General features: G+C 40.8%; 4 protein-coding genes across 4 annotated transcripts in view; 3 read left to right on the forward strand and 1 right to left on the reverse strand.

The window, feature by feature from the left end:
- Nucleotides 1–642: 642 nt before the first annotated feature.
- On the forward strand, nt 643–7,299 carry sack1e (scaffolding CK1 anchoring protein E). The gene is made up of 8 exons (XM_088424504.1): nt 643–1,535; nt 1,621–1,767; nt 3,069–3,193; nt 3,268–3,696; nt 4,416–4,472; nt 4,650–4,890; nt 5,688–5,912; nt 5,985–7,299. Exons 1-8 carry the CDS (start codon nt 1,077–1,079, stop codon nt 6,153–6,155), a joined length of 1,854 nt encoding a protein of 617 aa, XP_088280630.1. The 5' UTR covers nt 643–1,076; the 3' UTR covers nt 6,156–7,299.
- Nucleotides 7,300–8,015: 716 nt separating this feature from the next.
- On the forward strand, nt 8,016–13,907 carry utp3 (UTP3 small subunit processome component). Its single transcript, XM_088424477.1, has 16 exons — nt 8,016–8,194; nt 8,918–9,005; nt 9,303–9,347; nt 9,940–9,996; nt 10,076–10,202; nt 10,280–10,348; nt 10,969–11,090; nt 11,170–11,322; nt 11,393–11,464; nt 12,039–12,079; nt 12,160–12,256; nt 12,563–12,697; nt 12,863–12,996; nt 13,063–13,129; nt 13,505–13,612; nt 13,687–13,907. Exons 1-16 carry the CDS (start codon nt 8,178–8,180, stop codon nt 13,774–13,776), a joined length of 1,422 nt encoding a protein of 473 aa, XP_088280603.1. The 5' UTR covers nt 8,016–8,177; the 3' UTR covers nt 13,777–13,907.
- A 157-nt stretch (nt 13,908–14,064) lies between these two features.
- On the reverse strand, nt 14,065–16,450 carry ppcs (phosphopantothenoylcysteine synthetase). Its single transcript, XM_088424478.1, has 4 exons — nt 16,372–16,450; nt 15,133–15,664; nt 14,968–15,071; nt 14,065–14,835 (listed from the first exon to the last, which is right to left on the reverse strand). Exons 2-4 carry the CDS (start codon nt 15,656–15,658, stop codon nt 14,509–14,511), a joined length of 957 nt encoding a protein of 318 aa, XP_088280604.1. The 5' UTR covers nt 15,659–15,664; nt 16,372–16,450; the 3' UTR covers nt 14,065–14,508.
- Nucleotides 16,451–18,517: 2,067 nt separating this feature from the next.
- The window catches only part of foxj3 (forkhead box J3), a 95,817-nt gene continuing 95,516 nt past the window's right edge, over nt 18,518–18,818 (forward strand). Inside the window, exon 1 of the mRNA XM_088424166.1 lies at nt 18,518–18,765. The gene's annotated coding sequence lies outside the window, so the exon portion shown is untranslated. The remainder of the gene's footprint in view (nt 18,766–18,818) is intronic.

Consider the following 18,818-nt stretch of genomic DNA (forward strand, 5'->3'; position numbering starts at 1 on the left):
TATAATCTTAAAAAAAAGTTTGAAGGAACATAACTTCATGCTTTTAAAATTCAAACTTTATCCTTGTAAATCGCAAATTTTCTACAGTCAAAATATTCCCACAACTTTGCAGCCTTTACTTGTAATTTTACGAGTTATTTTCTTTAGAGTGACTAAAAAGTCCCTAGGTGTGAATGGCTGTGTGAATGGTTGTTCGTCTCGGTGTGCCTTGCAATTGGCTGGTAACCAGTTCAGGGTGTCCCCCACCTACTTGTAGCTACATCAATGTATTGACATGCAGGATTAATAAAATTTGTAAAGTAAAACATCGGTGGATTTGCTGATGTGGGTGAATAGCCTGTGTGTTTATAATACTTAGGGGCGTGTCTGCCTTTTGTTGGGTATCTTTCAGCATGTTGCGAAATGCATTCAGTCAACATTTTCTCTGGCATTACAGCAAGAATTCAGAAAGAGACACGAAAGAAATTGCCCCGGGAGTATCAAGAAAAAGCTCTATAAAACAGAAATGTGTAGTGAGTTTGGATTGACAAAGCTGCCAATCAGGTCAGACCAGTCCAAAAGGCAAATTTGCTTAAAGAAGAACCGCTCTTTGACGATATTGCTCTCTCTGACATATGCACACACATCTTGCCAACCATGAAAACCTGTATGCACTTTAAGACTTTCTCAGTCCACGCAAGCGCGGGGAGGCGACCGTGTAGCCGAGTGCAAACGATGAAGAAATCTGTCAGCGGTACAGAATTTGTGGAATCCGATTACAACGTTGCCCACAAGGAGTGGAAGGCGGACTGAGATGACAAGCAGGGGTGGGAACGAGTCAAGCGAGAGTCACACAAGCTTCACCGGAGGTGACAAAACGACAATCACAGAAAAATGCATCTACGGCATGAGTCTAAGGATTTTGGTTTAACGTCAATATGAGCTGTGGATGGCAACTGGGAAGAAAGACAACTCACAGGACTTCTCCGCGGCCATCATTGGATGTCATCCGGATCAACACCTCATTGGACTGATGGCTGATATGAAACTGGATCAGTAGTTGAGAGACTGAGCATTTCATCACAGAGGCTGCAGCCATGCCGGGCTCTCAGGAGGCCAGTCTGGATGAGGATGCAGTGTTTCTGCCGGTAAAGCCATCATCTCCTGAGTTCATCTACTCGGAGCGAGAGCGCCATTCGATGGAGAAACTCCTGTGCGAAGGTCCCAAAGCCTTCTACAAATCCGTCGGCGCAGAGCTCTTTGGCTCCTTCCTGTCTCCCGACGAGGTGGGCGAGATAACCGGCTGGGTTCAGGACTTTCACTTTACCCCCCTGGAAAAAGAGGAGAATGGAGGGAAATTCAATGTGCGTACAGCGGACCTCACATCCTCCTACTTTCCGTCCTACTCGGATGTGCCCGCTCCGGGTTTGGATCTAGGCTGGCCCGAGGCTCCCTGGGTGCGCATGGAAAATGTCGCAGTCTACATGAATCCCCCTGCCGAGGGAGAACCTCCCATCCGAGAGGTCATCCGGCGGCATCTGCAGAAGGCCAGCCACGTATGCATACGTTACACTGACTTGAATTCTTATCGTTCATCAGGGGTAGAGCTATTCCTAAGATGTGTCTTGTTGTACACTGCAGGTAATTGCCATTGTGACTGACCGGCTGACAGACCACACTATAATTGGAGATTTACATGACGCAGCCTCCAGGGGTGTCCCGGTTTACATCATTCTCAACCAAAGAACTATTGAGGAGAAGTACACACTCCACAGGCTTGGACATCCGGTGAGTCGGGCTTAAGTTGAAACAATGCAGAAACACAAAAAGTCCAAATTGGACCTGCTCGAATAGATTACCCTATACCTGCTGGAATAGGTCCAAACTCATAAAAAGATTGCAAACTTGATGTACTGCATTGTGCGTTTCAGTTATGACACCAAAGTTGCATGCCTCAGTAATCAAGGTAACGCCAACAACATATTGCAGTTGAACAGGTTGCACAGCATTCAGTACAGTCTCCTTGTTACTGTTGCAGAATCCCCATAACTTGCTCTTAACGCGAGGACAAAAAGTCATAACAATTATTGGAAGGTTACCATTATGTTTGATTGAATGTATATAAATCGAATAGCAAACGTGACAATCTGAGATTTGATTGTCACCAAGTTGGACGGGGAGTTTGTACAATGTATTGTCAACCTTAGACTTGTAATTGAATTGATTGTATCGTGTAATTGTTAATTACTGTGTCACAAAGTGGGCCTATGACAGATTAACTAATTATCTCATTTTAACAACTGGTCCTAAAGTCATAGGTCATAGTGTCATTGTGTCCCGGGTCGTATGTTCCCATGGCACTTGGCAAGCAGTGAAAGCTTCGACTGAACTATTTTACTGCTGTTATGGGTTGAAGAACCCCAGTATTCTACATACAGTTGTGGATTTTTTTTAAGATTTAGGAGAGTCTGAAAAAAATGGGGCTTCAAAGACAAGTCTTAGAGCAGTCTGGTGGTCTGTAAGAGAGTGTGCAGGGACAAGTGAAAGAGAATCTTCTTAAGACAACACAATAATGTATATCTGTGTTGAACTTCTCTGTCAAGATTGTCTCATTCTATCTGAACAGAGAGTTCTCATGTATGTTAAGTGAATGGTTCTTTGTTCTATGTGTTCAATGAACAGGAAATGTTATGCTGAATACTTATTTTCCATTACAATACCCATGGATCCATGTGGTATAACCGGGACAGATTTTCCTATGTCGGGAACTACATTTTCCTGAGGTCCGATGCTCCCAAGAATTCAATGTTGACAGGGTTCATTGGTCTTTGGGACCCATAATTTTCATTGACAGAACTTCCAGGAATCCGTGTGTTCAGGGTTACATATTACGGGGGTCAAATACATGCAACCAAGACCCTGGCAGACCTGCAGGGCACATATATAGACAGACAACCAGTCGCTCTCCCTTTTTACCTACAACAACTAGAAATCGACCCCGAATTGGCAGCAAGAAAGTCAGCTGTGTGTACTGCTATGTTACAGCCTACAATCAATGTTCCTACTAATGTTTCACTTTGAACTGGCAGAACATTCGGGTTCGTGTTCTTGGAGGCAAAAGCTATTGTTCAAGAAAGGGAAAGATGTTGGTTGGGGAGTTGAAAGACAAATTCCTTCTGGTGGATTTGGAGACAGTAATTCACGGTAGCTACAGGTAAACATTCATCTCGAAAAGTTCTCTTGATATCACTGCTGATGATACTATAACAGCATCTTCCTCCTTAATAGCCTCACATGGACCGATGCTCACTTACACCGGCAACTCGTCACTGTTTTTACCGGCTCGGCTGTGGATAGCTTCGACAAAGAGTTCCGGACCCTGTTTGCAGCGTCCTCCCCGGTTCCAAATCTATGGGAGTATGCTAGTCGCCATGTGGAATTGACTAAGCAACAAAAAGACTTCAAAGACCCCAGCCCTCCGAGACACTTCCACATGAAACAGGAGATCCCCAATCCTCCTTCGCCACCCATGGACACCCATCTGGACTGGGAGGCTATGGGCGTCATTCCAAGAGAAAGCTTCCCGGATAGTCCTTTTGGGGAAGAGGAAGCTGTAACAAAGGAAACAGCCATGAAGACCGATTTTCAGTACGACAGAGACACACCTGTTTCGGATACTTTTACTCAGAATGGATACAAGACTATGGGCGCAAGAAGGTATGAGCACCTTAGATGGGATGCTGTGTTGTTTTGCACGCTAAGGTAAAACAATACACAGCAAAGGTTTTGGGTCAACATGAACTTTTTTGTTCTCTAGCTCTAACAATATTCCTATACCTTACCTTAACCCCTATCCCATACCCCTAGCAGGGGTCACCAACATGATGCCCGCAGGTACCAGGTAGCCAGGGACAACATGAGAGGCCATGCAGGTCTTTTATCAAGAATAGCTTACTCATGATAGGGTTTAATAATAAATGTAAATCTACTGTATTTCTGAAATGTGCATTAAGCTAGCTAACTGTAAGCCTAGCCCTATCCTTAAACCCACCCCAATATAATACATCATGGAACAAGAAAGAGCCTGATTAACTTTTTGTCCTCACTATCGACGAAATGCTCAACCTCTCGTCATAGAATCATTATTAGCGCAATTGTGATAGAGCGTTCTTCATGAACCAGGAAGTAACCTGCTCCTTATGATAACATTAATTAAAGGTTTCCAGAGGTCTGCACTATTATGAGTGCCATTCTAGCCATCATGATCATGACTGTGTAGAATTGCTAAAGCACACAATCCTAACGTGGATGCGGACTGATTATCTAAAGTCAACCTTTTGTTTTTTTTTTATGGACTGAATGTTGCATGTGCCATGCTTCTGATATATGAATGTGAGGCACAAGTTTTGACAGATGGTTTCTTCTGTACCTTACAGGATATGGGACAGCTCTCCAATGACTAACAATATGCCGGACAATGGAAAAATATCCAAGTGAGCTTTATAAGGAAGATATCTGCAACATTTTCAAATATAAAATTTGCTTTTCTCCCATATTTTTAACACTGAAATACACCAAAAAATATTTCCCCACACCGGCAATACTATAGGAAAAATAGGAGTAAATCCTACTTACTTAATTGAAACCACTATTTCTTTTTGTATTTTCAGTTGGGCAGATTGTCAGACAAAACAAGCCGCATGCCAGCAGTTCTCCAAAGAAAAGAGAAACAACGCAAGTGACAGGATGTGGTCAGCGTGGCGCGACAACAAAGACGGCAACTCGAGGCAAAACGAATTTATATTATCCTCAACGAGGGAAAAACGGCACACGTGGCAGGATCCCAGCCAGAGAGAGGAGGTTGACTTGGATGACATCGGCTCCAGCATAGAAAATGTAGCTGCCTCAAGAGTAAGTCAAGACTTTTAAAGATTATTTTAAAAACTGTGGTTCAGTACCCAAAATGGGTTCCAATGGGTATTTTTTTTGCAGAATATATTTTATCTATCCACTACATGAAGCTGCGCTAATGGGAATATCAACAAAACAATCAGATAAATCAGTCTAAACTGTCAATCAGAAATTAGGAATAACAATGATTTGTGGAACACACTATCTGAAGAATGCAATAAAATGCCTCTTGCTTACATTAAAACACTGTTTAGATCAATACGAAGATGCATCAAGAGTTTAAAAGAATATAATTGTGATTCAATGAAATATATATGTTTTTTGATCAAATTGCAACCAAAAACCTTAATATATATTGTTTTGTTAGAATAAAGACCATTTCTGGATTTATTTTCTAAAATCGTGCTTTCTTTTACAAAAACCTGTGTTTTTTTGCACTTTGTCCCCATATTCAAAATTGGAGCATATTGTAACTTCAAACGGGATCTTATGAAAAAATTTTAATTGGAAAAAACACCTTAATAAATGAAATGCAGAGGTAAACATTGAAGCATTTACATGGGGATGAATTATTTTACTTTTTCGGCCCCCAAAAATGAAACTTCACGGTTTATGCACTTTATAAGGTACATCACATTATCCGGCACACAGTCATCTTTTGAGAAAATTGAAGTCTTTTAGGTGCGCATCACAGTGCGGAAAATACAGTAATCAATTTGAGGATTCACAAAGTGGTTGTCAAGAATTCATTTTTTTCTCCCAAAATTCTGAGATGAATTTGAATGTTTCACCTATAGAAGCCCATAATCTTGAAGATGCCGCAATCGGAGAGCTTCAACTCTCTGGGCGACCTGATGAAGAGGTTCCCTTATCAGAAGAACAAGGCGGACCTGTTCAGGAGAGGCTCCATGACCAACATGTCCGAGAGGACCCAGTCCATGATGGAGCTCTGCATGGACACACCCGATGCAGACTCATCTCCAGATGAGAGAAGACTCTCTGTACCAAGGCTCAATTCCAAAGTGAGCCCTTGCTGCTAAATTTTGTTGCAATGCTTACCATAAGAGATTAAAAGCAACATTTTTATTGTGCAGAGTTATGATCCGGACCATATGACACCGGGCTTAATCCTGATGAAGAGGAGAAACAACATGATGAAGTCGGCCCTGCAAAGACCTCCACAGAATTCTCAGCCCAGACCTCGCAGTTTCGCTTTGGATTTGAGCTGGAAACCCCTCAGGGAAAGAAAAGCCGAAGAGGAGTGAGCTGCCGCATTGTATAACGAAGCTCAATCTGCCTTAGAAGAAACTCAAAAACCTCTGTTACCTCTGTAGTATTAAACACCCAAACAAGGAAAAAGGCTGACTCAAATCAAAAAGTGTGTCTCGTTTACTTTTGTGGACTATCATGCCGCCCTTGCAGTTGTGGGGCTTGGACTTCCAATCCTAAATTTGGACTTTTATGTTGGAGTTTTCATGTTCTTCTCTTGCTTGCGTCAGTTTTCCCTGATAGTCTGGTCTCCTTACACCTTCCAAAAACATGCAACGCTAGGTTAATCGAAGACTTTCAATTGTTTGTAGGTGAGGATGTGCGTGTTAAATTGGCCGTTCCTCAATTGGTGTCCTAGTCCGTTCTTATGTTTTTGTGATCTCACAAAACATCAATCACGGCCCAACAACTGTTCCAAATGAAAATACGAATAAACCAAAAACACACAGAACATCCGGATGCTGTTTGTGAATGTGAGACTTTCTAAAGCACTTTGAATACCATATGGCATAAAAAAAAGTGCTTCATAAAGGGTTCACAACAATTTAGGGATATTATTTGCCTTATGCATGACATCCACTGAGTCTCTTGCGATATCCCTAACATATTGTGAACACTGCAGTCCATTTACCATTGGTCGGCGAGCTTAAACCAAGGATGTACTGTATGTTGGATACTTGGCTAGGAAAATGTCTTAACACATGTTTCATGCTGCTATCACCGAAATATGTCAGAGAGTCTCGTGGGGGGTTTAGCTGTACACAGCCGTTCCAATTTAACAGAGACTTGTGTTCTTAGGAAGAACGTTCTCACGTATATTCTTCTTACTGTGTATGGCGTGTATTCCCTTGTTTTTCCCACCCAGAGTCAGCTGTAATAGGCTCCAAGTCAGCTGTGACTAGTACGGACAAGTTCTATATTTGTATTAACTGTAAAATAGTAAATGTTGTGATTCTGTGTTATTATTCTGTGCTATTTTAACTATATCAAGTTTCTGAGTCATTTCTGTGCTATTTAAACAAAATGTCGTCAACGTATAGCAGAAAATGGGTCAATGTATATTGTTTATGGCAGCATGGAATATTATTGATTTTCCTGTATGACTCACAATCAAGAGGTAAAACCTTCAGTTTTGGCAGTCCTTGGTAGCGTGCATATTTTCCCCGGGAACTCAGATTCCACACACATTCCAAAAACATGAATGTTTGTTTCACGGAAGAATGTAAATGGTCCATAGGTGTGTTTCTGGATGTGACTGATCCTCTGTCTATAAGTGCTGGTGCCTGGTGAGGAATTCTGAGTGTACACAGTTTCTCTTAAAGCCCAGAAGTCAGCAGGCTGCAGCTCAATGTTGTAGAAAAAGATGAATGGAATGGGGAAAACACACAAACTCCACACCGAAAGTCTGGAGACAAGACTTGAACCCAGAGCTTCAGAACTGTGATGTTGACATGTTAACCACTCCTTCAATGTGCTTCCTGCGTTGAAAATATTTCTAACAAATACACTTCATACTTTTCACAAATGACTGGGAGTGAACTGCAATCTTGAGTTGACAATCCTGTCTGACACTAGTCTGTGTCCTTCAAGACTTGCTATGATCACCTTTCGGGTTATATGTATTTTCCTCAGTTGGATAATCTTTTAATTTTTAGCATTTTTATCAAATGCAGTTTTGGCGACATGTCAAATGAAAAACAACTATGTCGCTCTAATATCATTCAGGGTATTCTTGCACGGTCAATAATTTCCGCGATTTACCTTTAGCGTTGCTGGGCAGTTTCCTGTTGTACAGCAAGCGGCGCTAGTCGTGTAAACGTTCACGTTGCTCTACATCAAGACACCGAAGAAGAAGAGTTTGCGGAAGCACATGTTCTGTTCAGAGGAGTGTGTTCCTGTTAAGTGTTTGCAATTTTGGTTGTTAATGCAATGTCTAGCGCAAAAATACTTTGTTGTATAAGTAATTGAAGTTTTGGTCGCATTTTTTTAAATCGAATACTGAATCATAAACTTTCACGATGGTTCGAGCATTGAGGTGAGTCCGGCTAACGTTAGCTTACATGAAACACTACTAAAGTACAGTGACCGTGTACAACGTACAGTGTTAAACATTTACAGTAACTGAAAATGTTATGCCAAAGTAATATTACTAGCAGTCACACTGTATATTCTTCATTCTTTGTGAGGAGCGCAAACATCTGTAGTGAGCAGACACCCGTGTATTGTTTCCTGTACTGTATGTATTTGTATTATGCTAGCACACTGATCATTTCATTCTTGCAAAGTGTGAAAAAAAATAATTTGTTTTAATTCTGCGTAATTGTGTCTTTATTTTATTCAAATGAAGGCAAGGCAGCTTTATATAATTACATGGAGCACATGATTACATTTGCTCAGGCAAATCACATGACCAAACAAACTCAGAAGAAAGTGAGTTCTTAATTGTGATGCCAGGCAAGTGGTAAAATGTTTTTTTTTTCCCTCTAAGATGAATACAAATGGGCGTATTGATATTTATTCCATATCCACAACCCCTATATTAATCAGAAGACACAGCATGTAGATTCGTTAGAGCGCTTAGAAGATAACATATATTAAGACATTTTTAACTTGACTCTAATGGGATTTCCATTCATTTCAATTGGGAAAGGTGATTTAAGCTATGACATTTGCGTTAGAAGAAGGGTTGGCACATTTCACAACTGTGGATGAAATACATACATCCGTGTTTTCCTCTCTTGTATGTTTCTGTTATTAGGCGTAAAAGGATCCCAAGGACCATCAAACAGCAACAATATGATGAAGGTGACCCAGAAGGACTTAAAAACATAGATGTCCCTGACAAAGTAAGTAGTTTCTTCTGTATGTTCTAACTTCTACTTTCAATTCATAGTCTCTGTTTGTATTCAGTGAATTTACAAGGCACAATGTAGCTAAGAATGTGGATGTCAGTCAAATTGTGCTGTTTATCATAATGACCATCAGTCAAAAACATGAACTTTGGTGAAAGATGACAAGATAACTTTTATTTTTGAGCTCATGATGTAAAACGCAATTCTGTCCATAAATCATATATGGAATAACATTCTATTGTGAATGAAACTGTATGCATTCATCCTGCAATCTTACATTTATCATCTCAGAACTCCAAGGACAAAATTGAAGAGTTTCACGATGCAAAGATTGAGGTAAGTTTTTAATTACTATCCTCAGTCATTGATTCAATTGCGTTTAAAATGCAATTAAATGTGACTACTTAATTATTCAATGGAGAAATCGTTAGGATAATCATAAAAGCGATTTAATAGTGACTGCGGTAAACACCAGCAACAAAGATAATCGACTCTATGCTGTGATTTTTTTTCCACCCAATTAAAAAAGGTACGATTAAGTTTACTGTACAACAATGGTGCTCTTACCTGTGTTTATTTTTTATTGACAGAAAGTAATACTTAACCCTTTTAGTGTAATTCAGCAGTTATGTTTAATTTTGAGACCTGTCACTTTTGAATTATTTTCTTTGGAGTTGTCTGTCATTTTGATAAAATGACATGAAATATTTTTTAAATAAAATACGTACATGTATAATACCTTAGAAAAGAGTTATTAGCTTAAACTGCAGCCAGAAATTTAATGTACAATGCTTTTACCCAATTTACAAAAAAACAAAATGAATTGTTGGTATAATGGGCTTATTTGTGTTCATTTTCAATTTCTATGTCTTCATTTAATTGTTTATTCTTAACTATGTGTTTATACATTGGACACTTTTTCTCACAGAAACTCCTCGCGAGCGGAGTTAATTTGGCGAGCGACGACGAAGAGCTTGATGATGAGGTGGGATTCTGTTTCCTTGTTGGAGTTTATTATTAGTTCATTGGAGGGTCCCGGACGAATTTTATGCAAATTCCTGCAGGATGAAGTGATGCCCTTGGATGATTCTGAGATAGACGACGACGAAGAGGAGGTGGAAGATGAAGAGGAGGAGGAAGAAGAAGAAGGCACTGACATGGAGAGTGATCTTGAGGGGAAGAAAGAGGAAGGTGAGACATAAGCCTGCCAGGTTGTCATGCTGGTGCACTTCAAACTCATTTAAGCTTGTTTGCAATTTCCTCCTCAGAGCTTCCCAATGAACTTGCCTGGGGCACTCGGAAGAAGATGTACTATGACTCTGACTACGTGGCCACAAGTGAGCACACTTTGTTTTGCAGCAAGATGTGTCTATTAGGGCTTGACAAATCCCCAAATTCAAATCAGCGTTGCAATGTAATAGAATGCAAACTTCAAATTTCAAAGGCAGCAATTTTTGGTTTATATATAATTTTTTTCATGAACCATGAAACCACGAGTTTGTTTTTCATTATGGTTTTTGTCTGACATAAGTTATTGATAATGTATTTACACGAGGCTGTTGAATAGAATTTTGTTGAAAAAGTTGTCATCATGAACGTTTGAAACTGCATAATAATGTCCGTAGTAACTGAACAACTCTAACTGAAGTAGATAAACGATCCTTCATATTAATTGATTTGCCTTCATTATAGTATAGGTCGGATATATAAAACTTAAACATTTATATATAATAACTGATATTCTTTAAAGTAATGCAGATGAATTTATTGGTTGTGTTTGTTAACAAAAGTCATGGGAAGAGGACCTTGAATATTTGCATAAGTCACAATATTGAGGAAGAAAAACTGCAATACGCAATACAATTATTTTTCAAAATTGATATGCCCTAATTTGGACATGGCAAGAAACATCTGTTCTCTCCACTCCGCCTAAAGTACTGCCATTGACTGTTGACAGAGGGAAAGTCGCACGATGATTTGGTAGCAGAGGAAGAAGAAGAGGAAGAAGAAGCCAAAAAAATTCAAGCGCGATTGGCAGAACATCTCAGCGAGGAGGATTATGACTTAAGCCTTTTTCAGGTATTTTTAACATCATGCTTTACCTGCCAGCGGAATTCTCATCTGTGTGGTTAGTTACTGTTAAAATGTGGCTATAAAGGAGTTAGTTCCAAAGGAGCAGATTGAGGCGCCAGTTGTGGAAAAGGAGAAGATTGTCAAGGACTTGAAGCAAATGTCCCACAAGGAGAAAATGAAACTGCTGAAGAAGGAGTCGCCAGAGTTGCTCGAACTCATTCAAGACTTCAGAGCGAAGGTACGCAACGCAGTACTAGTGTTTTGATGTGGCAATGAGATAGAAGATGAGCAGAATTTCCTGTTTGCAGCTTACAGAAATGAAGGATCAGCTGCAGCCACTCATGCAGATGGTCAAAAATGGAAAGATCCCACCGGGAAAGGTGACTTATTGTTTTTTTTTTTTTTTATAGTCTCATCAATGTGTGTGCTCCTTAGGGTGCCATTTGGATGCCTGCTTAGGTGGAGATACAACTCATTTCTGTCAAGTCTTCTTTCAGTACCAGTCAACATTTTGGAAACATCTTCATATGTCTCAAACACTTAAGGTGTCAAGAAATTCAAGCGTTTAACACTGTCCGAGAAAACGCAGGATCTTGAAAGTGTGCAAAGAACAAGTGCGTCTCGTTCGCAAGCCGGCATATTAATGAATTATAAAAATGCATGAAAAACTGCAACAAATACAATGGCAGGTTCTGATGACGTCTTACAATAATGGTCTTGCTTGAGCGCTGAGTGCTGGTGACTCATGTCTCATTATTATACACCAACAATTGTCACTTTTCTTATCCTGAATTTCCTTACGTAATGAGACAATATTTTTCCGAGGAGGCGTTTCGTTACATGATTTTTTTTCATAACAGGACACGTTTGTAAGTTGAGGTACCACCGTATTTTATGTCAGACGTCTGTCGTTGCTTCCATTGAACAAAGTCACTTTGTTTCTGTCGTCAAAAGGGTGCTGACTACCTGAAGACAAAACAGCAGCTTTACCTCAAGTGAGTACAATAATTAAAACATGTCACAGGTGAAGCTCCGTCACTCCCCTTATCCTGAAATGTCCCGCTTCTTGTCTCAGTTATTGCACGAACATCAGCTTCTACCTGTTACTCAAAGCCAAACGAATCCCGGCTCACAACCATCCAGTCATCGAACGACTCCTCACTTATAGAAATGTAAGTCTCAACATTTTCATTCATCGGTTGCGTTTACACATCTTTGTGTACTTTTCGAACAAACACCGCTACCATACAAATGTAATAATTTTAATACTGACACATCCCCTTAATTTTAGGGCAAAGTTCTGTTGGTTTCAATGTTACCATGTATAGCAGTGTTTTTCAACCACTGTGTGTGCCGCGAGACGTTGTCAGGTGTGCCGCACTTGACAATGTCACCTACGGCATTGACTGCACCATACTGTTGGCCTTCATTTTTGGGAAGAACATATCTTATATTACAAAATGTATTCCTACCTACAGCTCATCAATGAACTAAGCTCAGTTGATGCCCGACTAGCGCCGCAGTACAGCAAGCTGCTGGCTGCTCAAGCGGAAGATATCACAAACAAACCGGCAGCTGAGAAGAAAACTGTTGTACCTACCAAAAAAGACAAGGTAAAAAAAACTGGACTATGCAAGCATCATTTCTACATTTTGAGTATAATGCTCACTAGCAACGACTTCAATAAACTCTTAGAATGACATCGGTGTGTTGCCATGCATATGGTCCATTGCCGGTTGTCAACACGGATGCTAATGAGGGCGCATTTGTGGATGTAGGATTCCAGCGAAGCGGTGCCAGAGACGGTCATTGCTTCTGACTCGGACTTGGACGAGGAGGCGGCGTTGCGATTCTACAGAGAAGTGGAAGAAAGGATGAAGTTGAAGAGGAAAAAAACACAGAAAGCTGAACAGTAAGTAGGGTGTCACCTTGAAATGAAAAAAAAAAAAAGTTTTCTTCATTGTCGCCAATGTTGCAGGACGAACGAAGATGAGGAGGAGGAGGAGGAGTTTGATTCAGAGGCTAAGCGTGGCATCACGTACCAGGTAATTGAATAATTTGATTGCAGTTGTCTAAACAAAATGCCATTTTTTGCATACAGACTTATGTTGCCGCAGTCTCACACTACTCTGTGTAGAAAAATCCATTTTTATCCGATTAGGTCATCAATGAGATAATTCACTAGTTAGGCGTCTGTTATAGGAATATTTGCGTATTTTTCCATATGAAATTCTGAAAAAGATCCACAGTAGAAACCAGTGTGATACAGTATTCAGTTTGGTATTGCCTGGCTATGCAGCAGCCTCATAATAAAATAAAAAGAATAATCATGTAACCCCTCACCCCCCTTAGAGCTGGGGCATTTCAAAGTCAAAATGCTCCAAGCGCATCCTAATTTTGCGCCTTGACCCTTGTCGCAGATGGCCAAGAACAGAGGGCTCACTCCCAAGAGGAAGAAGATTGACCGCAACCCTCGAGTCAAGCACCGCGAAAAGTTCAGGCGGGCCAAAATCCGCAGAAAGGGCCAGGTGTGGATCCCCACATGATGGGAGCTCCTTTCTATGCTTAGGCTTGTTTATTGTTAACACGGTTGTGTGTTCAGGTCCGTGAAGTCCGGCGCGAGGAGACAAGATACAGCGGGGAACTCTCCGGTATCCGCGCAGGAGTCAAGAAGAGTATCAAACTCAAGTAACAGGAAGAAACACCTCAATTGTGCTGGAATGTGCTTACCATTTTCAAAAATATTTCAAGTGTTACAATCAGAATTCTTGAAAAAGTGTATAAACATTTTAGAATCGTTATTAAATCTGTTTAACAGGTTAAGTTTGTGGAATAGAAAGAACATTTAAGAAATAGAACATTTCTATTAGAGCATTAGCCTGAAATGTTGGGAGCATGTATAACTAGTGATGAACATACATGAAGATTATTCAAAATAATAGAAATATTAATGATGATAATGTTCACAAGACTGATCCGATAAGTCCTATCCGAGGCCTTTAATTTGAAGTAACACATTTTCAGAGAACAGTGACACTTTCAAACTAAATTGTTTTTGGTGATTGTCTCATCTAATGACAAAAAAACCAGATGTGGAACGTCCTCATCAAGGCCTTTATTTTAAGATGTGGCTCAACATAAGTTGCAGCAAAACCAGCAAAGGTTTTTCAGCCTGCATTATGAAAGGTCTGAAAAGGGGAGAGAAAAAACTCACATCAAATCGATCACAATAATGACCTTTGCCTCGTAAGTAATTCTGCAGCTTATTTATGCATCAAATGACTGGGGCCTAAATATTTAGGTTTCCAAACATTCATCATTCTTAAACTGTGTCATGACACCGTGATCCATAGTTGCAAGGTGTCAGTTGCATTTGAATGAGCCAAGAATCAAAACAGCAAGCGGCCGATGAGCGGAATGACGGTCAGCCCACTTGCTGTTCAATGAAGCGCTCATGCGCCGCCTTCAAATTAGTCACAATCCTGTCCTCGATCTCCACCTGGTTGGCAACGTCCTCTTTGGAGAGGACCAGCTCGTGCTGGCTGGTGGGCGTGACAACCACCACGTAGCCCCGTCGCGAGTCCAGCACGTTGGCGACCACCGCCTGGTGCCTGTATGTGTCCAGAGCTTGACGAGCCTTATCCAGCAGGATGGTGGCATCAGTTTCCAGTTTGAAGGATATGACAAAGGCTTGCGGCGCCCAGTCTTTGACCAGAGGAGACAAAATTTTGGGCACCATCTTTAAGCTGAGCTGCAGGCAGACAGGGATTATTGTTGAGATTCTAAATGTCTCACATTATCTTACCTTCAGTGAGGTAATAGTAAAGTTCAAATTAGGCATTAAATGTAAGCATGTATTCTGCTTTATTTATTTTTTGCTCACTTGAAGCGGCCCATTGGAAGACTGGATTTTGTGCTCCGGCATGTCACATGCGGGAATGTAGAAATCCGACACAGCTGCCGCCAAGTAAAACATGGCCTTGGATCCTAAAATGCACAAGTCTGTTAGTAACAGAACACACATCGACTCTACACAGCTTACGCCTACCAATATCGTTAAGGGCCTGCGCTGACGCCTTGAGGAGGTGCAAATACTCCGACAGAGTGTTGAACTCGATGGGGAGAAGGAGTTGGGCGTCTCTAACTTCTTGATACTTCTTCAGCACTTTGGAGATATTGGGGAGCACCTGTGGGTTCACCACCACGTGATCCGGTTCCTGAGCCCCGCCCAAGAACTGCAGGGCGTCCAGCACGTTGATGGAGGAGAACATGCGAGTGTATGGGTAGAGTGAGCGATGCCTGTGCAAAAAGACGACGGCATAACCGGCGTCCAGAAAGTACTCTGCGGACTGTGCCCCCCTCCTGCCGCTGCTGAAATTGTCCAGGAAGCGAACGGTGCGGGACTCCAGTGGGACTTTGGTACCACCTGATGTGATGAGTACCACGCGACGGCCTGCCTTAGTGTGGAGCCGAGCGAAGGCGGCCATCCTTTCCCGGACCTCGTCCACATGGGTGGGAGCGGCAAACTCCTCCGCCAACTTGCCATCGATGGAAGACACTCTGGGTTCTGCCATGGCCCGCTGAAAGGGAGGCACCACACAGAAGTCAACAAAACAGGATGGTAGCGAGAGAGTAAGCCACGCCCACGTGTGACTGGGGGTGGTCCAAGCATTTGTTATTTGTTTACCTGTTTGAATTGGTCAGATTACTATATAACTTTTGGTATTTCATCATTATTGAGATTAATTCATAAAAAAATTGTACTAAAATAGAGCACATTCTTTTAAAAGTGGCCTGTTATAGCAACAGCGAATCGCCAAGTTTCCTTCCATTTTAAACAGTTTTTTAAAATGTGCGATCATAGCACCACCCACCGCTAAAAATAATGTCGTGAAACTTTTTTTTTACTTGAAAAAAATCTGTCGCATTCAAAAATAAAATGCAATAAATCAGCAAATCATTTATCAAAAATAGTAAACAAATTAACAATTTACAGTTGACATTTATACGTATCTTTCCAAAACTCTTACCATTTGCCTCCCACACACAAAAGAACGAAATAAATTACCACCAAATTAATTTCATTTTCGTTGTGACGAATTTAAGCAAACCACTTTCATTTTCCTTTTCACCCCAACGCAGTACAGCCCTAACAAAACGCGAACTTGTGTCACTTCTGCACGAACACAAGATTAACAAAAGTCTTTCGGCGATGTCATCCTGCATCCGTGTTATACCGACATTTTATGGTTAGGGAAATACAAAGCACATCGCGAAAAAGTCTTACTTTTCACGTCAAGGTGAGAAGACCCTCGATATAAAGACAACAATTCACTACTTATGCACTTCCGGGAACTGCGGCTCGTTTTTCTTCGCATTGTTGAGAAATACATTAGCGCCTCCATTTGGATATTAGTGGTACTGTATTTCCTAATGTAATGACGTACGTAATGTTGGTGGTAGGCAAACTTTTCGGTTTGTGTACGTTTTTTTTCAAATCATGGTAGAAACTTCGAGAACGTTTTGTCATACTTGTCATAGAATTTGCGTTCCTTAATTTGACTATTTGATCCTCAGGTCTTGGTGGTCATTTTTTTAATCCTTACACCTTAACACGTATTGCCTTCACGTGAAATAACAAAGAATAGGAATTAAAATATATTTTTAAAGCCCCGTGTTTAACATATTACATTTCTCGTGAACAAAATCTGGCAATATCAGAACGACTATATCAGCCATCTGTGCACTTTCGAATCTGAAATTCTGAACTCTGATCCGAAAAATATCTTTAAAATTTTGCTCTTAGCTCCTCGGATTATATATTAAGTCTTTACTTTTTCATGAGTGAAATCTAGGTTAAAATGTAACGATTTATTTGAGTATTCTGCTTTGACTTTCAAAACCTGATTAATTGTACCAGCGATTATTCAGCAGGAGACGCTGTTGCACTGCTGAATAGGGCGCCTTGGCTGCAGCAATCTTTTCCCACTGTCAAGACTCACCTGCCCAGTTTGTGTACGCATATAAATAGTTTCCTACTTATCAATTAAGCATGCAATTATCTCAGAGTGTGGTATGTTGCAGGTGAACAATATGTCAAATAAAATTGCAATGGTGCAGGAAACGTGCGTGTGAGCTTGGCCGTGGGTGGGTGTTTTGATAAGCTTATTGGTTCATTTTACAGATGTGATTTAAGGGCTTCATTAATAATTACTTTATTATTTTTTTCCCATGCAATAACATTTCAATTCTTGATAGTAAGGGGTAGTAATAACTGGTGCAAACATAACTAGGGTGCCTATTAACATCATCAATATTTTAATTATACATTACTTGATACAGTGCACGTTTAGATATAACATTGTGGCGACATATTAGCGATTATGACATACGCCTAACTATATATTGTACACACAAACATACATACACACACGGACTTGTATTATAAAAGCACGAATAATATGTATACATAGTTCGTATTAATGTTGTGGTTTAAACAAATGGCTCTGTAACGACCCCACAATGTAGAGTAGCTGATTTTTACAATGGTACTTATATTTTTTTGTTTTGATAAATTTGTTTATCTATCCATTCATCCATTTCTATAGTCGCAGGCTTGCTGGCGCCTATCCCAGCTGACTTTGGGAAGTAAGCGGGGGACACCCTGAACTGCATGCCAGCTAATTGCAAGTCACACCTAAGGACAATTTAGTATGTCCAAAACACATGCCATGCATTTTTTTTTTTTTTTTTTGGAGTGTGGGAGGAAGCCGGAGCGCCCGGAGAGAAACCCCACAGGCTTGGGGAGAACATGCAAACTCCTGGAAGTCTGGAGCGAGTTGGATTTGATTCAGGTCCCTTGACTGAGGTGGACGGGCTAACCACTGCGCCACTGAGCCCAATCAAATTCATTTTAGTACCATTTTATATTTAACATTTGTAATGAAATAGTTGTAAAAAATGTATATAGGCCCACTGTAGGTAAAATTATTTTCATAAAATAGTTTATTATTGATCCAGAATATTCACATCCTATAATTGATAGTTTATATTTACTGAATATAAATGACTTCTTTCACAATTTGACAATTTTCAATTAAATCTATTTTTAAAAAATATTTTTAAACGTCTCTTTTAGGATATATCAAATTATGTCAAAGGAACAGTATGGGAAATAAATAATATCATCAATACATGTGACATAAAAATATATATTTTTTAATTCATCGGACATTTCGTTTCTCATTTGGTTAGGACCATGTGATTCCTCGCGTTCTTTACTATGCACTACTTTTTATAGCGGCAGTGATTAAGGGGAGTGACAGCAAACCTTCGTGCGCGTCGACATACGTACGCTAAAAAGTAGATCCGGTCAAAACCCAGAGAGTCCCGGATGTTGGCTCTGCCGCGGAGCAAGAGGCGAAGCAGGGAGAAGGCAGGCGGAGCGAGAGAGAGAGAGAGAGAAGCAGTGAAGGGAGGCCACGGCACCGCAGGCACACCGGCGAACCTTCGGCGGCTCTTTCCCCGGGACGACAAGCGTTCGAGTGCCCGGTGGACATTCTCGGGAAACCCGCCGGGCCACAGGAGGCGGACGGCGTCAGAAGGCGGGAGCAGTTAAGTGCGAAACTACCGCGAGGATTACGGAGACCAGCGTCAACATCAACTCTCTCTCCCCCTCAGAGTAAGTACGCTACAAGGGCATGGAAGTTGAACTAGGACCCGTGAAATGGACGA

This window comes from Hippichthys cyanospilos, chromosome 9, assembly GCF_059441005.1.
Source record: "Hippichthys cyanospilos isolate Australia breed blue-spotted pipefish chromosome 9, RoL_Hcya_1.0, whole genome shotgun sequence".
Lineage (NCBI taxonomy): Eukaryota > Metazoa > Chordata > Actinopteri > Syngnathiformes > Syngnathidae > Hippichthys > Hippichthys cyanospilos.

Coding starts and splice junctions, on each gene's coding strand:
- sack1e (XM_088424504.1), top strand. CDS start 1,077: ATGCCGGGCTCTCAGGAGGCCAGTCTGGATGAGGATGCAGTGTTTCTG. Junction 1,768..3,068: donor TCCACAGGCTTGGACATCCG/GTGAGTCGGGCT, acceptor TTGAACTGGCAG/AACATTCGGGTTCGTGTTCT. Junction 3,697..4,415: donor AAGACTATGGGCGCAAGAAG/GTATGAGCACCT, acceptor TGTACCTTACAG/GATATGGGACAGCTCTCCAA.
- utp3 (XM_088424477.1), top strand. Junction 11,323..11,392: donor TTCAAGACTTCAGAGCGAAG/GTACGCAACGCA, acceptor TCCTGTTTGCAG/CTTACAGAAATGAAGGATCA. Junction 13,130..13,504: donor AGCGTGGCATCACGTACCAG/GTAATTGAATAA, acceptor CCCTTGTCGCAG/ATGGCCAAGAACAGAGGGCT.
- ppcs (XM_088424478.1), bottom strand. CDS start 15,658: ATGGCAGAACCCAGAGTGTCTTCCATCGATGGCAAGTTGGCGGAGGAG. Junction 15,072..15,132: donor GCAGGCCCTTAACGATATTG/GTAGGCGTAAGC, acceptor TGTGCATTTTAG/GATCCAAGGCCATGTTTTAC. Junction 14,836..14,967: donor CTTCCAATGGGCCGCTTCAA/GTGAGCAAAAAA, acceptor GTCTGCCTGCAG/CTCAGCTTAAAGATGGTGCC.